The sequence below is a fragment of the Quercus robur genome, chromosome 4, assembly GCF_932294415.1.
Source record: "Quercus robur chromosome 4, dhQueRobu3.1, whole genome shotgun sequence".
NCBI classification, from domain to species: domain Eukaryota; kingdom Viridiplantae; phylum Streptophyta; class Magnoliopsida; order Fagales; family Fagaceae; genus Quercus; species Quercus robur.
Window position 1 is genome coordinate 34,360,908 of NC_065537.1, and position 22,679 is coordinate 34,383,586.

A 22,679-nucleotide genomic window follows, 5' to 3' on the forward strand; every position below is an offset into this window, starting at 1 on the left:
TTTCCCATTGTAGGGAAGAGAGCTTCCTTCAAATGAAACATGCAGTTGGTGAAAATATATTAGCAGGTTACAAATTGAAAAGATAGGACGGACGAGTGTTGCAGCATGTGCAAATATAATAGAAGTATCAAGTATGTGGATCATCTTTTATTACACTATGCTATCGCTCAAGTCAAGTAGTGGGATTTAGTTTTCTGTTTATTCGAGAACCACTAGTAGTGTATTCTACTTGGGCATCCTGGAAACGGAATTTTGGCAACCCTAATAGTGGGGAGATCCGACAGGTAGTCCCTTTCTTGTGCCTAATGGAGCATTTTGGAGGGAAAGGATCTACTCTCGTTCAACAAAATAAAATTTTGTTGTTGAGAATCTAGCTCAATTTTCTATTTAAAAAGACACTAGTAATTCTACAAATTACTTGTTTAGACTTTTCTAGAAAATACATTCAAAAAAATAAAAATAAATTAACAATATTAAATGTATTAGGAAAAAAAAATATAAAAATCTTAAAAGAGTTAGAAAAAGAACACTTAACTTCTCTTATTTAGATTACACTTTAACTTCTCTTATTTAGATTACACTTAGATAAAGTTGTTTTTCAAAAATATTTTAGTGGAAAAAAATCTCAAAAAGATAAATCAAAATTTTTCTATTGACCAAAATTAATTTTCTTTTGATTCTTTTTTTTTTTTTTTTTTGGTACCAAATACTGAAAAATGGAAAAAAACTATTTTCACATAAGGTTTTTCATCAAAACAAACGAAATGCAAAAATCATTTCAATAATATTATTATTATTTTTTAGAATCAACAAATCACTATCTTTCAAAAAAAAAAAAAAAAAAAACCCTTCTTTATATATTTTATTATGATTATCTTTGTATATTTATCCTACTATTTAGAATTTAAACTAAATTAAAATTATATATTAAAATAATGCTGTAGAAAAATGAAAGCTTTTAAAGATCTACGTGTGAACATCATAAGAAATCAAGAAAAAGTCTTTATATATATATATATATATATATATATATATATATATATATACATGCTGGATGTACCACCAAAGATTCTTCCCTCGGAATCCTGAATTTCTAAATATTATATATATATATATATATATATATAATGTGGACGTTAATTTATTTGAATTTTATTTTCTTTTTACTCATCCAACATATGCTTCACGTGTTACGTCCACTTTTGCCCCCCTTTCTAAGAAACTCTTACAATTATAAATAAAAATTAATTGATGCATTCATGCCTACACTTTTTGACTCCATTTTGTAATTATTGAAAATTATACTATGATATATATACCCTTTATAAGTAAATAAAAATAATAATAAAAACTTGAAAAGCCAGCTGTAAGTCTTATAACACTTGAGAATTTGAAGCCAGAGAATTAATTAATTAATTAAGTGAAACCTCCTTCGCTGTTGCTGATTTCTTTCTCATAGTCCAAAAAGCAGCATAGTAACGGTTCTGCAAAGATAATCAAATTGTAAGATACTCAAACCAATAAGGTTATAAGAAATGCTGCGACACATAGAGAGAAGAAGCTTACTTGCATCATTGATTTAGGATTTGTAGAGTATGTTGTCTCAATAGTCTTCTCCTTCTGCAGTCCATAAATAAATCAAATACAATTACGTTCATTGACACATACAAAAGGGAAAAGAATATATATGGGCCAAGATACTGTCACTACCTCAATCTGAAATCCATAATTCAATGCTATGCTCTTCACATCTTCCAAACTCGGTTCAATGGACATTTCCTAAAAGCAATAATGATGATAACAACTTATTCTACATTTATTTCATTTATTAGAGCATGTGGAAATTTATTATTAAAAAAAAAAAAATAATAATAATAATAAGCATAGGGAGAAGCTTACATCTTCTTGTCCATACATATCCGCAAAGTGATATAGTAGGGGACCCAAATTTATCCAAACCTGTAACTCCAATTAATCAAGACATTGAGGAAAAAAAAAAAAAACTATGAAATTGTTCCATACAAATTGAGGAACTTACTCCCCCATCTTTAAGTATCCTCGATATGATTTCAATATATTCAATGATATTGTGAGCCGTATCAATAAAGAAACATGTCACAACTGCATCCCAAGACCCTGCATGTACCACAAAATTTGCTCCATTAGAGAGTTCTACAGATACAGATCTCTCTGTGGAACATATCTCCACAACCATTTGCCAAGTAAAGCTTAGTTAAAAACAAATAACTTTCTAATCCCCAATCCACCCACATGAAATAGGGACACAAAACTATTGGCCAATTTACAAGTAGAACATAAGTGCATCCATCCCTTCAATTCAAACAATTATTGAATAACTGAAAATTAAATTAATTAGTATAAACAGAAGTAAATAGAAAATTCCGGCTAAGGCTCTCAGTGATCTACCCCAACTGACTTTCTATGGCAGCACTTATCCAATGTTAATTCAAGATCTTAGCAGTTAAAACCAATCGTATTTGAACGATAATCTCATGTAATACAATGAAGTCATTGTATTCTCTTACCCATTTGGCTTGGATCACCGTAAACTTCAACAAAGTCACCACCGCACATTGAAAAGCCTTCAGTAATTCCTGCACTGCATGGATGGAAAGTCGAAGATAATTTAAAAAATTAAAAATAAATAGTGCTGAACATTCACTTTTAGAATTTACAGGCTCTCTTTATTTAATAGCTTGATTTTTGCATACAACTTTTTAGTAAAGCTTGTGTATACATCCTGTGTGCTTAAGCATTAATCTTCTCAATAAAATTATTATATATAAAGAATGCACATGGATATTGAAGCTACATGTGACACTTTACATCAATACAAAACATTTTTTTTTTAATAACTTACATCACACAAAACATTAGTGCAACATAAAACAAGTGCCCCAATTATCTAATGGTATAATAGTAAAATTAAAATATTAGACTTCTCTTAGGATTTCTCTAACTTCTCTAGGTCAGAATTTGATTTTTCAGAGCTATAAAGAGTGCCAAATTGTTATAAGTTGGTTGAAACTAGTTAGAATTCATCTAACACGAATTCTAATGAACTAAAGCAATCCAACATTAAAGGATGAGTTAAATAAATAGATCCATATGATCCATCATTGACATCTTGTTGAATAATAATGAAGTTGTTGCCTTGTGCATCTCTGCACCTCAAATCCAAACACCCCTCTCTCTCTATGTACATGAACACATCCCAAATTGTTGCCTTGTATAAGTTTCTCTCTAATCTTTCTTTCTCTAGGACAGATTTTTTATAAGCTTTCTCATCATGTAAAAGGTGACTCTTGAAAAAGTCAAAACCCATTCAATGCAAATCCTAAACCCTAAACTCGTCTCCATTCAACCCTAGCATTCCCTAAACACCAACCTTTATATTTCCACCATCAAGAACCCTTAGAAACACCTTCATATCCGAAATTCTCATCCCTTAAACACATAAGATGGACAACATTTACAAGGAAAAATGCCTAACAATATGAAATTAGAAACGTAATATTATGAGGCTAATTCAGAATATCTATTCTTATTCTTGTTTTATAGACCAGTAAATAAGTTCCCAAACTTGAAAAGACTGACATAGCACTTGCTTTTGTTTGAGCAAACTTGGAATAAAAATTATCAGATTATGGGGAAAATTCACAATGGTGTTCAAAGACAATAAGAAAATCATTATACTTGCAAAGGTTTAAAAGGAAAAAAAGAACAAAAACAAAAGGACTTCAGATAAAAAGTAGTATGAATACCTAGCTGGATGAATATCTGGTATTGAAACGGGTCGAAGTTGGTCATTATCTGAAAGTGAATTACAATTGCTGTGGATCCACGGATATATAGTCCACTCTCCAGCAGTTTGTGTACTAATAAATCAAGCAACCCAATTAGAAAAGATTTTAATACAGAAAATGAACAAGAAAACTGGGGGAAAAAAGGTGTAACAATGATTAATTCTCCAGTTAAAAATAAATAAATAAATTCACCATGGTTGGAAGATGCATAAGATTAAGATTAGAAAGAATTTGTCACGAATTCTCACTGATTAAGAATAAAACTTGAGCATATCATCATGTAGTATGAGAACTCATTTCCTTGGCTTATAAAACCTGTTTATGATATGAGAAATATTAGGCAGTAAATAAAATACATTTGAAATTAGAAGTGTAACTATCTTCAATTATGTATATTACCTAGACATGAAATCTCCAAAGCCAACCGGCCAAGTCCAGCACCAGGAACCAAACAGGAAGGAGGGCTGTTAAACATCTTTTTTCTTAGTACAAAATACACTTTTTGAACAAAACACAAGAACCATCCAAATGAGCCAAATTAAAAATGACAAATTGATCATTAGAATAAACAATTTCAAGATGCAGTAGGAAACTACTTTGAATGTAGTCAAAGCAATAAGAAGAAATTTAGTTACCTGCTCGTTTTGCGATTTGGGAATAGGACATCAAGCTCCTCAAGAATAGGTTTGTAGCACTGGTCACGTTCTTTCTGTCCCTGTATTAAAAATAATTACAGTAGGACACATATACTTTGGATCAGAATTTTTATATGATAACATTGAACCCCAAAATCAACAAGAAATCTAGCAGTACCTCTGCTGCCCAGTCTCTAACTATACTCCTTATCACACAACGAACCTGAAAATGAAGAAGAAAGATGTCAATACATCTAGAAACCTTCTCTTACGTGTTACTAACAGTAACTCGTAGCTGCTCATTTTTGTACCTATTGAAGTCAAATTGCTCTTAAGTATGTTTTCAGCTGTATTTGTTGGATTGATAATATAAATTGAAGCTCAACAGCTTGAATTGCACACTGCTCGTCCTTGTTCAACAATTGTGCACTGCACTTCCGTGTTGTACTCTTATATTAGATAATTTAGGTAGTGTTGCATGTGGCCAATTCATCCCCATCATGGGTCCTTGATTCTGGTGCTGAGAAAAATATTTGATCATCTTTTTTTAATTTGATTCCTATTAAACACTTTATCATTTAGATAACTGTTCTTCTCGACCTATCCTTGGGAAGGGTGTTCTTCATCCCACTAAGTCATCATCTTTACCATCTAGTCTTTATATTCATGAGTTTCCATTTAATTTGCATTCTGTTAGTCAACTGAATAAGAATTTGCATCATTCTATAACCTTTGACCCCACTTCATATGTCTTTTGGGACCTTCAGATAAATAAGATGACTGGTTTAGGGCATGAGAAGGACAAACTCTACTATTTGATCCTGATGGCTCTCTCTCACCTTCTCCACATTGAGTGCTACCGTGTCTTTGGCGAAACTCAAGTCTGTCATCCCTATAGTCTAGAATGTGAAGCATCACCATAGTACCTTTTCGAGTAACAGTCATAGTTGTCAATCTAAGTTATTTGATGTAACCCATAGAGACATAAAGCATCCTCGCACTCCTAATTTGAGTGGATTTCTTTCTTTCATTTATTTATTTATTTTTATATTTGTTGATGACTATTCTCAAATGATTAAATTAAAATTTTTTAACAGTTTAAACTTTTGGGACAATCAGTAATTTAACATGGCATCAAAGTAGAAGATCCTAAGTTCTATCTTTGACTTTACTCTCCCTCCCATTTAAAATATTAAAAATCTCATGTGTTTGGCCCCACTTAATAAGGGGGAGTTGAGACCCACACATGAGGGAAGTGTTAAAATTATGGTTAAATGATTAAATTCACCATTTACTAATAGCTTTTTGAATAATCAGTAATATAACATGCATTGTTGCTTTTTATGAAAGATATGCATTACCTAATTGTTTCTAAATTCAATAATGAAATTTTTGTTCAATTAAATAAGCACATTAAGGTTCTACACATTGATGATGCATCAGATATGCATAGTTGTGATGAATTCTTTTTATTGCAGATCATATTATGCATCAAACTAGATGTGCTCACACCTCTCAACAAAATGGTGTTGCTGAGTGCAAGAATTTAAGAATTTACATTTGTTAGATGTTGCTCACACCTTGTTGCTCTATGTATGTACAAAAACACTATTGGGGTGATGATATTCTCACCACATGCAATTTAATTAATTGCATAACCTCTACTATCCTGCATCATAAGTCTCCATTTTCTCTATTATATCCGGATCATCATCCTTTTCCCCTTGTGTTACCTTCATTCATGTCCTTGATCTTGGTTAGGATAAATTATATCCTCAGGCTCTGAAATGTGTTTTATTTTTAACACTCATGTACTCAGAAGTGCTATCTTGTTATAGTCTTTAGTCTCACAAACTTTGTGAGTGCTGATGTTATCTTTTTTCAGTCAACTTCATTCATTTCCTCACATAGTCAAAGTTTCTTTTCTGATTTCATCCTAGTTGTGAGGAGTTTTCTCTTCTCCTACTCTTTTGATATCTAAGTCCTCTCCTTCAGTACCTCTAGCTTCCCAACTTAATCCTCCTTTGCAAATTTATCAACAATCTTAAGATAGACACGTTGCTTCTTATAGACCCAATACAACAACTCTGTCTAAGATTCTCGCTCCTTCCTCATTTCTTTATGACACTGATGGTTTGCCTATTGTTTTACAATGAGGTAAACATACTTGTACTCAACCCTATTGCTCTATTTTTTGGTCCTATAATCATGCTTCACCACGACTGCATTCTTTTGCATGTAGCATCTCTTCCATCTTTATTCGTCAATCTTATAAGTTTTGTCTTCATCTAGCTGGAAACATGCTATGGGTAAAGAAATGAGTGCTCTTCACCAGAATTGGGCCTGGGAGCTCATTGTTCTTTCCTTTGGAAAACAAACAGTGGGTTGTCATTGGGTGTACACTATTAAGTACCATCTCATTGGTTTTCTTTTTCCCCCTAGAGCAACTTGAGGGGTGGTTGGTTGCCAAAAGGTATACATAAACATATGGGTTTAATCAACTGGAGATTTTGCACGTCTCAATTTTGACAAGATCCTACCTAGTGTTGTGGTTAGTCATTCTTGATCTCTATATTCAACTTGATATAAAGAATTCCTTTGGCCTTCCTTCATGGATAGCTTTAGGAGGAAGTGTACATGGATCAATTTATTTTTTTATATGTAATTGAAGATTTTATTAATAAAAGTACAGAAGTACGATATGTAATACCCCAAATCTAAGACCAATCAAACAAAGTCTAGATTAGGAGGGAATTCAAATGATCTATAGGTTTCTCAACATCCTCAAAAATGTGACTATTACATTCCTACCAAACTAACCACATGAACCAAATTCCAAACATCACCCAACCAATTCCGCCATCCAAACAAAAGAGATGCAACCTTTTTTGGCATCACCCATTGGATCCCAAATATACAAAAAACTTCACTACACAACGCATGAACGAACTTGCAATCAAGCAAAAGATGGTCCAACATTTCCCCACAACAACAAATGCAACACCAATTAACTAGGAAGAAGAGACCCCTAACAATGTTATTGATAGTAAGAATCTGCCCCCAAGCAGCCCATAAAAAGAACAAAACCCTTATAGGGACCTTTAAATGCCAAATGCTCTTCCAAGGGACAGAAATGATGAGAGAACCACAGAGACAGTTATAAAAGGAGCGTACGTCAAAAGTACCACTCCTAGTGTCTGTTTGGCTAACTTATTTTTGCCAACATATTTTACTATTCAGCTTATTTTTGCTACTATTCATAGGTCCCACTGCATTTTTTTGTACTATTTATGGGTCTTACTATATTATTTCAACTAAAATTTACCTTTATCTTTTTTTGATAAGTAACGAAAATTTTATTAAAAAATGAAAAACAGCCAACCCGAGTACATTGGGAATGTACTATGGGGGCATAAATCTATAACCAAGATTACAACGATCAAGCAAAACAAGAAGGGAAGAACAAGAAAAATGACAAAAAACCACACTCCAATCGAGTAGAGTGTGTAAAAAAAAAGAATTAATCTCTAACATAGAGCGTTCACAACCCTCAAAACTTCTAGCATTCCTTTCGCGCCAAAGACACCATAACAAGCAATGAGGCACAATTCTCCACAACTCTATGTTTCTATGTCGTCCAAACTTACCCTGCCAAGAGTCAAACAACTCAATAACCTTCTGAGGCATAACCCAATGAATTCCAAACAAACAAAACACCAACGACCACAACTCACAAGCAATGGGGCAATGAAGAAGAAGATGATCCACTGACTCCCCACAATTCTTACACATATAGCACCAATCAAGAACGAGCACATGTTGTTTGCGAAGGTTATCTGTTGTTAAAATCTTACCTAAGGAAGCAGACCATAAAAAGAAAGCTACCCTTGAAGGAACCTTCGATTTACAAATCATCTTCCAAGAGAAGGATAAGATGGTAGGAGGGTAGGAGGAAAGATAGAATCCTTTAACCTCAAAACCTTTACTCCTTGCTGGCTTCCAACACACCTGATCCGGACCCAAACCCTGTACCATCAAAGAGTAAACCATATCCATAAACAGATCAAAGGATTCTTGTTCCCAATCTTGTGGAGGACGACGAAATTTGGCATCCCAATGAATCCTCCCACCAGACCAACACATAACCTCCGCTACCGAAGAATCCTTTGTTCTACTAATACAATAAAGTTTCGGAAAAGCCTCTTGGAGAGTACGATCTCCACACCACACATGCTTCCAAAACTTCACTCTAGTATCATCCCCCACATCATACAAAAGTAATTTAGAAAAACTCATCCAACCACTCCTAATATGTCTCCACAAACTAACACCATAAGCACTGGTCACTTTTTTCGTGCACCAACCACCCCAATCATTCCCATATTTCACCTCAATAACCCTCCTCCAGAGAGCATTAGTCTCCATGCCATACCTCCATAACCATTTTCCTAACAAGGCAGAATTAAAACTCCTAAATCGTCTAATACCCAACCCTCCAACCTGCAGCGGCTTACAAACCTGAGCCCAACTGACTAAATGTAATTTAGAATCACCATTAATACCACTCCACAAAAAATCTCGTTGTAACTTCTCGATACAATTTGCCACCTTCCCAAGTAAAGGCAGAAGGGAAAGGAAGTATGTAGGTAAGGAGGAAAGAGTACTTTTAATAAGAGTTACCTTACCCCCCTTAGATAGATACAACCTCTTCCAGCCTGCTAATCTCCTTTCCATCTTCTCCAAAATAGGATTCCAAATTGATAACTCCTTGAATTTAGCTCCTAACAGTAGCCCCAAATATCTCAATGGAAGAGAGGATTGCCTACACCCCAACATCCCCACCAGAGCATCCATATTGTGCACCACCCCTATAGGAACCAACTCAGATCTCCCCAAATTAATCCTTAAACCTGAGACCTCCTCAAATCTAGCAAGAATTGCTCTCAAACAAGCTATTTGTGTAGGAACAGCATCACAAAAAATAAGAGTGTCATCAGCAAATAAAAGATGAGACACCATCACCGAGTTATCAGCCGTACTACCTACAGAGAAGCCTGAGAACTGATTAGTAGTGGCAGCCACATCCAACATACGACTCAAACCCTCCATAACAATATCAAATAGCAACGGAGACAAGGGGTCCCCTTGCCGAATCCCCCTAGAACTACCAAAGAAATCAGAAGGACTACCATTAATCAGAATGGAGAATTTAACCGTAGAGATGCAACACATTATCCATTTTCTCTATTTCTCAGAAAACCCACAGCGCTGCAACATATACATTAAAAAATCCCAACTCACATGGTCATATGCCTTCTCCACATCCAACTTACACAACACTCCAGGAACACCTGACTTCAATCTACTATCAATACATTCTGAAGCAATTAAAAAAGAGTCCAAAATCTGTCTACCTTTCACAAATGCATTTTGAGAATCTGAAATAAGCCCATGTGCCACCCTTCTAAGACGATTGGCCAACACCTTAGAAATAATCTTATAAATCCCACCAACTAAACTAGTAGGCCGAAAATCCTTAATCTCCACAACATCCACCTTTTTGGGAATAAGAGCAAGGAAAGAAGCATTAAGACTCTTCTCAAAGACAGCCTGAGTATGAAAATTTTGAAACACTGCCATAATTTCAGCCTTCAAAATACACCAGCAAGACTGAAAGAACGCCATAGAAAAGCCATCCAGGCCAGGAGCCTTATCACCCTTAAAATCACTAATCAGCCCAAACACCTCTTCCTCATCAAATGGCCTATCTAGCCAAAGTGCATCTTCCTCCGAGATACAAGAGAACTCCACATCATCTAATAAAGGTCTATGATCCACAGTTTCAGCATATAGCTGCCTATAAAAATGAGAAATACAACCTGCTATAGCCTCCGGATCTAAAGACAATTCTCCATCCACCATAAGCCTATCAATGGAATTAAATCTTCTGTGAGAATTAGCTATACGATGAAAGAATCTGGTATTCCTGTCTCCTTCCCTAATACAAAGGACTCTAGACTTCTGCCTCCAACAAATTTCCTCCATCAAAGTAACTTTTTCTAATTCACCTCGAACTCTCTCCAACTCCAGCCTTTCCTCCTCCAATAAAGCTCGACTATCCTCAATCATCTCTAAATCACTAAGCTCTTGCCACAATTTTCTCACCCGATCTTCAACATTTCCAAAAACCTTCACATTCCATTTCTTCAAATCATTTTTCAAGAGTACTTTCAACAAAAAAGTTTTCAATTTCAGCAAAATAAGCGGATCCCAAACAAACCCCTAGTCAAACTCCAAGACAATCTATGAACTCCCACCCCCCTCGGCAACTTAGATTAAATAAGCTTTAAGAAAGCAAGCACGTCCTCTAACTCACAATCATGGAAAGCTCTTTGGAACTGTAAATTCTAGCTTCTACTCCCCCAATCTAGAGAAGAGAGAAGCACATCACAAATCAAGTTTCCTTAAAAATAGAGCACGCAAACAAATCAAGGTAAAGATCCTTTAGAGGAAGGTACCCATACCAAGGATCATACCAAAATCGAATACGATTTCCCTCACCCACCTCATAAAACACATACTTGAAGAAACACTCACCACCAGTGACCACCTGCTCTAATACTCCTCCACAACCCACACTCGAGTCTCTCTAACAACTCTAGTACTCCAACCCCCTCTATCTTAACCATATTTGGAAGTAATTACCAGATTCCATAGATGATTAACTTCATGCCCAAAGCGCCACAACCCCTTCCTAGTAAGCTTGATTAAAAAGCCCACCCCTCCAAATCCCCAAACCACCTACTTCAAAAGGAGCGCAAATCTTACTCCATACCACGAGAGGGTATTTGAATTCTGCCTCTAAAACCCCCCATAGAAATTCCTCTGAATCCTTTCTAGTCTATCTACCACAAACTTAGGAATAGTGAACAAAGAGAGATAATAGGTCAGAAGGTTTGATAAAGTACTTTTTTAACAAAGTAAGTCTACCACTCTTCAACAAATATAAGTGTTTCCAACTCTATAATAGGATTACAAATCGAAATAGCCTTAAAAGGAGCCCTCAAAGGCATACCTAAATAGGTCATGTGCAAACTTTTCAATCTTACAACATAAAATATTAGCTCTTTGATGAAGCCCCCCTAGAATTACCAAAAAACTCTACTAGAGAACCATTAAATAGAACTAAAAAGTGAAATGTCGAGATACAATCCTTCATCCACATCCACATCCCCATTTCTCCCCAATACCCATTCTTTGCATTAGGTAAAACAAAGAGTCCCAATTCACATGATCATAAGCCTTCTCAATATCTAGCTTGACAATCACACCTGGGATATGAATCTTGATTCTACTATTCACGCATTCGTTTGCTATGAGAATGTTAAAGTATTGGGTTTATGTTGATGTAATGGCCCAAGAGGCCCAGTTAAGTTGTAAGCCCATATGGCATATTGGGCTAACCCCAACTTCTAGTCTTTATATATACAATAAAATAGATGAAATGAGTATACAATAAAGAAGTAGCCACTAGGGCTTTATTTTGTGGATGTAGGCCGTTGGCCAATCATGTAATCCCTTGTGTTCTTCTCTCTTTCTCGCTTCCGCTTCCTAAATTATTTTATTCTTGTCATTAACATAGTATCGAAGCCGATGGTTGTCAATGGCTGTTTGCTTACGCAATCTTCAAGTCTAAGTTTGTTGGTTGTTCTCGGTAGTTGTTGTTGGTTGTTCTTGGCAGGTTGGTTGTTCTTGTTATCTCGTTGCCATCACTAGTGGTTGTTGCGTGGCTTTTGTTGCTGTTGTTGTTGGTGTTGTGGATCCCATCGATAGATATAGATCTGACCCGAGATTCAGATTTGACCACAACCCAGCTTGGTAGATCTCAGTGGTTGGCCTTTGTTTTTGTTGTTCTCGACAGATCAATGGTGGTTATCAACCATCCTCCATCAATTTTGGTTGTTTTTGGTGTTCTCGATGCTTCTTGGTGGCCCTTTTCTTGTTTGGTTGTTTTCGGCCTGTTCTTGGCAGATCCGATTCTCCCCAATGAGTTTCAACGTTTACTAGTGGCTTTCTGGTCATGGAGATAGCTCGCCGAAAATCATGGTGGCTTTGCCTCGATCTCTAGGTAGTTTCCAGTGGGTCTTGGGTGGTTTTCTCGGTGGTTGTTGTTGCCGGATTTGTTGGTTATTGCTGCTGGATTTGTTGGTCTCCGGTGCAGCGGTTGCCAGCAGATTCTGAGGCTACTGATATGGTTGTTGGTTGAAGTTGACATGATCGCTGGTCAGGGTTGATAGGGCATACCCCTGTTTGGTTCATAGTGTGAGCTATTCCCTTTCCAGGATAAGGATAACTTAATCCTAGATAGGGATAAAATTTGTTTTGGTGCATAAGGATTTGTTTGGGTGCAAGTTTTGGCTATTCCCTATCCAGATTTTTTTAGTGATTTTGTTTGTTTGGGTATAGGTTTTGGTTGTCACTTATCCATGATAAGGATAACCTAATCCCTATAAAATCTTTGTTTGGTTTTGTTTGGTATTGAAGAACTTCAGCCAGTTCATCTCTTTTTTTGGTCAAGTCAGCATCAATTTTGGCCAGTTCCCTCAAGTTTTGGCCAGTTCACATCATAGTTAGCTTCTTCAAGCAAGTTGGCAGTTGTGTGTTACAAGTTGGACCTATATGACTATATGCTCCAACTTGAGGGGGTGTTAAAGTATTGGGTTTATGTTGATGTAATGGCCCAAGAGGCCCAATTATGTTGTAAGCCCATATTGGGCTAACCCTAGCTTCTAGTCTCTATATATACCCTGTTAAGGGTTCACTATAACAGATGACTGGAGTACGACTAGAGTATATAGTAAAGATGTAGCCACTAGGGATTTATTTTGTGGATGTAGGCCGTTGGCTGAACCACGTAATCCCTTGTGTTCTACTCTTTTTCTTGCTTCCGCTTCTTTATATTATTTATTCTCGTCTTTAACAGAGAACATAATCCAAAATATGTCTACCTCCAACAAAAGAATTTCGAGAATCAAAGATGAGTTTATCTAGAATACAATGAAGTCTATTAGCCAAAACCTTTTACAATAAATAAACTCCCCACAAGACTAATAGGACAAAAGTCCTTGATATTAACTACATTATTTTTCTTAGGAATTAAAGAAAGAAAAGTGGCATTAAGAGACTTTTCAAAGACACAATGTCTATGAAAATCTGCAAAATAAGCCATCACATCTTCAAGCATACTTCAACACTTTTGAAAGAAAGCCACAGTGAAACCATTCGACCCAAGCACCTTATCACCCTTCGACTCCCTTAACACTGGAATGATCTCATCCTTATCAAACTCCCTCTCAAGCAACAAACTCTTAGTCTCATCTAGACAAGCAAAGTCTAGGCCATCAACAATAGGCCGCCAAGATTTGGTCTCCTAATATAATTTCTTGTAAAACTCCACCGCATGATCCCGAATATCCGACTCACCCTCATAAAAGACACCATCTACCTCCAAACCTCTCATATGATTAACCAATCCATGGGAATTAGCAAGTCTATGAAAGAAGCAAGAGTTATTAATTTATTATCCCCTCCTTTAACCATAGTGTTCTTTCTTTTTGTCTCCAAGAGATCTCCAAAAATGCTAACTAATCAATCTCCGCCTTGATCGTAGTTTTACAAGTTTTCTCATTGTGGGTCAAAGCTTGCTCCCCATCTCTCAAATCCAAGCCCAACAGCTTAGTCAACTAGCTTTTTTTTTCCTAAATGACACATCCCCAATTCCTGCTCATTCCACTGCTTTAAGTCCTCTTTAAGGGCTTTTAGCTTACAAGCTAGAACAAAACTGGGAGGACCCAAGAAATGATATCCATTCCATCACTATTGAACTTTCTCCCCAAAACCCTCCGCCTTTAGCCACATATTTTAAAATTTAAAAGAAAATTTCCCCCTAGACATACCACCTCCTTCTACAAAAAGAGGACAATGATCAGGCACCGCATGGGATAGAGATCTATGGGTTACATCCAGATAATGATCCTCCCAACCTTCTGACACCAGATTTCTGTCAATCCTAGACTGCTGAACTTAGAAGGAATGTCTGAATCCCAAAACCACATGTAAGCACTCCCTTCCAATGACAAGTCAATGAAGTTATTATTTTCGATCATTTTGCCTTTGTTCATCGTTTGCCACTTGCTTGTCTTGATTATTTGTGGAAGATATTATTATCTCTGGAAATGACTCCAAAGGTATTGATGTTTTAAAAGATAATGAAGACAACAGTTCAACACCAAGGACCTTGCCACTCATCGTTTTCTTGAGATTGGGAATACATTCTTGATCTTCCATATGAGATTGGTCTCTCAAGTGCTCAACTGTTGATACTCCTTTGGACTCTACTATTAAACTTGATGGTTAGCAAGGTGATCTGTTCTCTAATCTCAATCTCTATTGACGAATAGATGGGAAGTTGATTTACCTTATCTTGCTCGTTCCAATATTACTCATACAATTGGTGTGGTTAGCCAGTATATGCATGCCCTCACTATTGTGTTACCTAAAAGGCACTGTTGGACAAGGACTATTTCTACTTCTCTATCTGTGACAAGTTTTAGGGTGACAACTGGGCTAGTAGTGATTTTGATGATGGTCCACCTTTGGCTATTGTACTAATTACTTTTTGCAATAAAAAGAAAAATGTTATTGCTCATTTTAGTGCAGAAGTTGAGTATCAAGCCATGGCTCTAACTGCTTCCAAGATGTGAAAATCAAGCTAACAATCTTACTTGTTATTTTTTATAATAGCATGTTATTTAACATTAGCCTAAGGGTATTCTCGTAATCATGCAATAAAAAGCCTAATATAAATATGTGAAAAGATGAGGGACTCACTAATGTAGCCCTAAACCTTTTCTCAAATATCTCACTCCTTTAACCTTAATCCCTCATATCTTACAACTCATCTTGCACATTCTCTTTAAGCTATTGAACATGATACCACCATACTCCTGAAGTCCTGAATTATTAAATATTAATTCTTTATTGTTTTCTTCTGGAAATACATTCCTTTATTTACTTGCACATCCATCTTATTTTTGTCCAAATTGTTCTAAAATATATTTCTAAATAACTGTTGAGAGTGAGAATGCCGCCATGCATATTCTAAATCATAGACTGGTTAATATGGCACAAAAGCAACATAGCTATAAATCGAATGAGCACGCTAAATCATGTTATGATGTAGATATAAAATTATAAAGGAATGAGACCAAAAAAATTCTCTAATATTAGCAACTAAAAACAAAAAGCTTCATAAAACCAATTCTTATCAACATTAAAACCAACATACCTTGTCAACATCAACTAAAGGAACATTCAACTGGAATGAGGGATCCAACCACTCATGAAATGACGAGGATACCTGAAATGATAGCAAGAAAGATATTCAAAATTGTATACTCTAGGAGCTTTTAAAGTAAACAACATTGACGGGAAAAAATAAATAAATAAATAAATGCATAAATGAGTCTTTGCTTGAACAAACAAGCAAATAGAGAGAGGGGGGAGGGGGGGGGGGGGTGGGAATTCAAGTGAAACTGTGAAAATGCTAAGCATCTCCTTTATGCGATGCATATATCTCATAAACCCATAATCATTATAAATAAAGCAGTATATATAAAATAGTATTAGTTAGAAAGTAGTAGTCTCTACCAATATGGTTGGAGGAGACAGGCTGAAGAGTTCTGATCCATTTTTAAAGAAAAATTAAGAGTTATTTTATTAGCTTCAACTTTCAACAAATACTACCTTTCCTCACTCCTCCCATTCACCATCAGCTCCCAATTTCAAGAGAAAGGGAGGTGTGGATTGACGGTGTAGAGAGATTTCCAGCATAAGCAGTAGTTGAATCAGCATAGTTAAAAATATAGTAAGAGGTTAGGCATTGAGTTTAACTGAATTTTTCCCTAAAACTTGAAGTTCCCTCTGTTGAAAGGGAAAAAAAAGGTGCAAAGCTTGAGGGAGTGAGATTATTAACTTATTTTCAGTTGGTTTGGCCCTTTCTGAGCACTCAAGAAAGGATAATACTATTAGGTCTCTATCTACCTTTCTAGGAAAACATATCAAAATCCTCTGCTCCCTTTGTTTGGAAACAACTCTTTAAGAGATTTCCACTTTGACAACTAACTATAGTTATTGGCTTCTGGTCCCAGTCACTGATCTCGAGTAGGCCCTCTGCCCTGAGGCAATATAAATTCTTGCATTTCTCTCGTTGGAAGCATACAACATTATGGGCCTATTCAAATTTTGGAGACTAGGAAAAGTGAGATGTTCACACAAGAATCATTCCTCATCCATTAACAGATGCATCCCATTGAAGGAACTACCACAATTTAAAATCATTAACTGTGTGTGTGTGGGTGTGGTTTTCAAGGAAGGGGACGACTGGTGGAGAGGGAAGACAAATATTTATGACAACTTTTAGAAGATGTTAAAAGGTAAGGCCACAGAAAATCTTGCATTCTCTCACTGTATGCATACATAAGGTAAATTCAGGTTTTGGAGACTAGGAAAAAGGTGAGATGTTGACACAAGAATCATTCCCTAACCATCAACAGATGCATCCCATCAAAGGAACTCCCTCTATTTAAATAGCATAACCTGAGTGATGCAGACAATAAAGAGATCAAGGAAAAACAAGATCAAACACCATAAGATTCAAGATTTGTGGTCTATTTTTTGTGGGGCTTTCTTGGCACCTTTAATAGGTAACTTTACTTATTATTGAGTGTTAGTATTATGTATTTTAGATTAGAAAGTTGCTGGTGCAGTCTTTTTGATAAGTAATAAAGATTTATTGATATCAAAAAAGAGACACCCAAGTACACAGGGAGTATACAGGGGTGTACAAATCAAATATAAAAATTACCTAAATCAGGTAAATCCAAAGTTTCTAGTGCAGTCTTAATTAAGTTCTACTAGAATAAGGCAAAAATTGGTAATTTCCAAATTTCGGGAATGGGCATTCCTTAGCTGTATGCCAAAGACCCATGAGTCTTATTTTGTATTTCAGTCATTTTCCTATTTGGCTTAGAAGTTCTTAAGAACATTTTCTTTGTTATCAATAATACTCGTCTTTCCAGGAATTGGTTATTTATGAATCGTAGTCCTTCTAGGAAAGGATTTTAGCACCAGCCTATATAAAGGCTTGATCATAGTCAATAACATTCATTGTGGGATTGATTTTAATAGAATTTCAAAAGCTTATTTTAAGCTTTGAGGGTGTAATTGTCTTCTAAAACCAAAGTGTGGTTGCCTCGTGTCTTTCATTTTTTGTTCCATCCACTGTTTTACACCAAACTCCAAAAGTCCATAAAAAAAATTTAATATCCAATCTTTTTATTACCTAAACCTACCCAAACCCTTAAAAAATCAAATGTTAAGAGACATCAAATGTTTTGAATTCCTAAGATCCTAAATCAAAATTGGTATTTGAGCCCATTTAAGCTTTTGTCCACAACCTATATCACAAATAATTACAAATAAAGAGACAAGTCAAAAGGAAACAACGAAAGTGATGAAAAAGTAAAAGATGTTACCATCTCACCCTATGTGAAGGTTTAAATCGTACATATCTAATCAATCAAGTGATGCACCAAAATCTTATTATATAACCAAGAAACATAGATCTAACTCTAACCACTCACAAAACAGTTCACATGTGTATAACAACATGGGGAAAAAAAAAAAACAAAGACATACATTTCCATTCAAATTAGTAATCTCATTTCCACTACATTTATCTCTTTCTTCATCATAATTGAAGCCTGGAGGACACCTCCCAATGATGGGCTCATGATGACTTTCAGCTTCCATCTCCTGTTGTTATCTACAGAGGTCAAACTTCTAAATGAAAAAGACATATATGGGACCAACCATATATTAAATTCTCATGTATTAAAAAGTTACTGAGTTCAAATAGAAGCTGCAGAAACCTCATTGGTATTGTCCCATTTGGGTGATTTGCACATCACATTGCTCCCTTCCGCAGAACAGACTTGATCAGATGTGGAGAAACACAAGCTTCCAATTGTCGAGTTCAACTGACAAGAGTGAACATTCCTGTCTCCCAAGAAGAGGTGACCATTTGGGACATTCTCACGAAGTGAGTCTTCACCACTATCTACATCTTGGCTCATATCAAGTGGGGGTTCAAATTCCTGACAAGCAATATATCTTCATGTTCATAAAAATTAAAATCCGATCCCCACTAGAAGGGATAAAGTGTTGTAGTCAATATATATATATATATATATATTCAGAATTTTTTTTTTTTTTTTTATGATGAAAAAGTTTTATTGAGAGAGTGAACAACCCAAGCTATTTATGTGTGTGGGTAAGTATGCGAATATGTGTGGATGAGTATGTGTATATGTGTCCCGTGTATTTAAAGTTTTGCATACTTTATTTTTATTTCTTGCCATTGGTCACATTCTTATAGGTTATTCAGATTTCCCTAACATCTTATCTTTATCTCATTCTCACACAACACATTCTTTTTTTATAAGTGTCACTCAACACATTTCACACACTCGTCTTTCCTCCATTAGTTGTCTCATCCGTGTAGGTATATTTTGGTGATTTTTTTTCCCCTGTAAAAGAATAGAAAAATTTTTTATTTTACATCTTGCTGAATGCCTGAAAATGTATTTTGAAGCATTTTCAAGAATTCAACCAAACACTAAGAATTTCCGTTGGAAAACATGCCCCCATCATTTCTGTCTTTCCAACATAAGATGAGCTTCATGACCCCAACACAAGATGAGCTAATAGCATAGTCAATTTCTATCTGCAATGTCTGCTCAAAGGGTGAACTTAGCTCTCATTGAGATTTAAGACCCTATTTAAGCTTCATGAGTGTAGCCTCATAGATAGAGAGAGAATCATTTTTGAAAATCATGAAAGGTGGTCTCTGGCCATAGTTGTCAAGAGACAAAGATGAAGCTCTGATTGTCATGACCATTCAGCATGTTTAGTCCAAGCCATAGGTGCCAAAGTTTTGAAAACCATCAAGCCCAAGCACCATTCTACAAACCTTAACCTCAGGCCTTTTTTTTCTTTTTCTTTTTTAAGTTTTAAAATCATTTTGGACCAAGATATAACTTTTGGCCAGAAGAACCAAAATAGCCCAAAATACCTTGAACAAAGTGGTTCAGCCTAATCTTTTAACTGGGATGGAATTGGGAGCTCTGTACATTGGGTATGACCTTTTTTTTTAATGGAATTGGAAGGCTGTTTGTACCAGTTTAGTGACTAGTATGAAAAAATCCACTCATAATGGTTGGATGGGACGGTTTTTAAAACATTGGTTGTAGTACCACACATCATCAATATAAAGATTTTCTGAAAAGAAAGCACTAAGTGTAATAAAAGAGCATGGAGGAAATGAATCACAAAAAAGACAGGGAGCTGAAACAAACCTGAAGCATGTTGAATATGAAATATGAATTTATTGAGACACACCTGCAAAATTAAAAGTGCAACTAATTTAAAATCTGCCAAGATGTTATAATATCAAATCTATATGTGAATATTACAAATAAAAAACATTATAGAGAAGCCACTGAAAGCAAAACTTGCACTTATAATGGCCACCCCACATCAAATTAATGAACATTATTAGTTGGTGGAGCATGCTATGCATTTGCATCTGCAATGACAAAAAATACAAGATACAAAATAGTTTCTTTTAAAAAGAAATGGCAAGAAAAATAACTCAAACCAGCAAGCATGTCAGTAAGTCGCAAGCCCTCTTTGCTAATATGGAATAAAGAAAAGGAAATTAGTGGATGTTCCAGGACCTTATGAACAGTAACATGCTCAGGGCACCAAGAAGAAGAAGATGAAAAGGGTGAGAGAGCAAGAGCAAGAAAGAGAGGGAGACATTAAGCTAATGTGACCCAATACTTCAACACACTTTAACATTCCATTAGGTATGAATCAACACACGTGATATTCCACTAATAAAGTATTACTAGCAAAGTATATTGATCTCATTTGTTAATGGAATACCTTCACTAATCAAGTATGAATCTCTTGAGTATATTGACCTCGTATGTAAATGGAATTCCTTGCCTAGTGGGCTACTAGTCAAATTAGGACTTCTAAATTGACTAATAAACTAAGACCTATGGAATTGGAAACTAATTAAAAACTCTTATTAAAATTAGAAAGTCGAAAATATGACAGGCAATTTATTTTTCATAAATTAAATAAATAAATTATCATATTACAATGGAGTAGAGACCTCATGTGCACAGGATTTTCTCTTTTTTTATTTATTTATTTATTTGATCGGCAAGTTACTTACACACGCACCTAGTAGGTATTGAACCCACAATCTCACTCTCCATCTTATTACTATGGGAGAAGGAAGTGCAAATTGAGCTATAATTCATTGGCACCTCATACACAAGATGTGTGTAGACACCTCATTTTGTAACGGCTAATAAGCTTTAGTCCCTGCCCTAATGATGAGCTTGAAATATGTCAACCAAGGGTAATTGAAGCTATCTTGATAGAATTTGGAAAAGGCCGAATTCTTTTTTTCTTTTTCTTTTTTTGATAAGTAATAAGTTTTATTGATATCAAAAAAGGGTCACCCTAGTACACAGGGAGTGTACAGGGGTCAACAAATCAAGTACAAAAAATTACCAAAATAAGAAAATCAAGAAAAGAAGAGAATGATTGGTTTCGCAAAGCAGACAACTAATCCAATAAAGTTCTAAAGAAAAATAACTTGAGGTCTGGAATGGATATCTCATTATCTTCAAAACACCTACTATTTCTTTTCTTCCAAAGACACCACATTAAACAATGTGGAACAATTATCCATATGCCCATTTTGATGACAACCAAACCGACCTTGCCAGCAAGTTAGGAGCCCCACAACTAACTGTGGCATAACCCAACTTACTCTAAATAAAACCCAAAACCATAGACCACAAATCCATAGCAACCAAACAATGAAGAGATGGTCAACCGATTCACCATTACACTTGCACATATAACACCAATCCAATATCCAAACCTTCCCTTTTCTTAAATTGTCAACAGTTAAGCATTTTCCCAAAGCAGCAGTCCAGACAAAGAAAGCCACTTGAGAAAGGATCTTCTGCTTCCAAATGCTTTTCCAAGGAAAACAAAAATCATTTTGGCCCACTAAAAGACTATAATAATCATTAACCATGAACCCCTTATTTCTATCTGGTTTCCAACTCATTTTATCCTCCTTGAACCCCCTTACTGAAGAGCCATATATGGTATCCATGAAGCTTGACACAGCCTCCAATTCCCGAACATGAAAACCCCTAAAGAAACTTACATCCTAAAATAGGACCTCATTAGTGAACTTCATAAGCTCAGCCACACTTGCCTTCTTATCTCTGCAAAATCTAAACAATTTAGGATAGTAGACAGCAAAAGGTGTCTCCCCACACCAACAATCTTGCCAAAATTTCACCCTTGACCCATCACCAATATCATACAAAATATAACTGGAAAAGATGTCATCCCCGACTAATATTTTTCCACAAACCAACACCATATGGACCAGAAACTAGACTGGTACACCAGCCACCCCATCTACATCCATATTTCACCTCTATCACTTGCCTCCAAAGGGCATTCCTTTCAAGCCCAAATCTCCATAGCCACTTCTCGAGCAAAGTTTCATTTAAAAGTCTTACTTTCCTTACCCCCAAGCCACCTGAAGAAAGAGGAGTACAAACAGCAGCCCATTTAACCAGGTGAAATTTGGGTTCATCCCCTGGCCCACCCCATAAGAAATTCCGCTGAATTTTTGCAATTCGATTAGCTACAGCAGCAAGGATAGGAAATAGAGATAGAAAATAAGTAGGTAAATTTGTTAGAGTGCTTTTAATTAAACTGACTCTACCTCCCTTGGATTAGTACAAACCTTTCCATCCCGTTAATCTCCTTTCCATCTTCTCCAAAATCGGGTTCCATATTATCATATCCTTGAATTTAGCACCCAAAGGCAGACCCAAATATTTCATTGGAAGAGTACCTTGCTTGCAGCCAAGAACATTCAATAATATTATTGAACCAATTATGACTTGCCTAGATTTATTTTTAGACCAAAAACCATCTCAAACCAAACAAGCACCATATGGAGAATCAGAAACTGGTCAAGATCAGC

The 22,679-nt window shown here is 35.7% G+C and overlaps 1 protein-coding gene across 2 annotated transcripts in view; it reads right to left on the reverse strand.

Moving 5' to 3' along the window:
• Positions 1–1,211: 1,211 nt before the first annotated feature.
• LOC126721177 (uncharacterized) overlaps positions 1,212–22,679 on the reverse strand; it is a 32,759-nt gene continuing 11,291 nt past the window's right edge. The window contains exons 4-18 of one of the 2 annotated variants that reach the window (XM_050424204.1): positions 19,939–19,981; positions 18,454–18,678; positions 18,221–18,337; positions 15,810–15,881; positions 4,641–4,685; positions 4,463–4,542; positions 4,227–4,291; positions 4,076–4,142; positions 3,786–3,899; positions 2,547–2,620; positions 2,039–2,136; positions 1,900–1,959; positions 1,711–1,779; positions 1,567–1,620; positions 1,212–1,484 (exon numbers count right to left, since the gene is read on the reverse strand). In XM_050424204.1, the coding sequence (XP_050280161.1) occupies positions 1,413–1,484; positions 1,567–1,620; positions 1,711–1,779; positions 1,900–1,959; positions 2,039–2,136; positions 2,547–2,620; positions 3,786–3,899; positions 4,076–4,142; positions 4,227–4,291; positions 4,463–4,542; positions 4,641–4,685; positions 15,810–15,881; positions 18,221–18,337; positions 18,454–18,678; positions 19,939–19,981 (1,255 nt within the window). In that variant the 3' untranslated portion in view covers positions 1,212–1,412. The remainder of the gene's footprint in view (positions 1,485–1,566; positions 1,621–1,710; positions 1,780–1,899; positions 1,960–2,038; positions 2,137–2,546; positions 2,621–3,785; positions 3,900–4,075; positions 4,143–4,226; positions 4,292–4,462; positions 4,543–4,640; positions 4,686–15,809; positions 15,882–18,220; positions 18,338–18,453; positions 18,679–19,938; positions 19,982–22,679) is intronic. The other variant, XM_050424205.1, reaches the window with a different exon arrangement.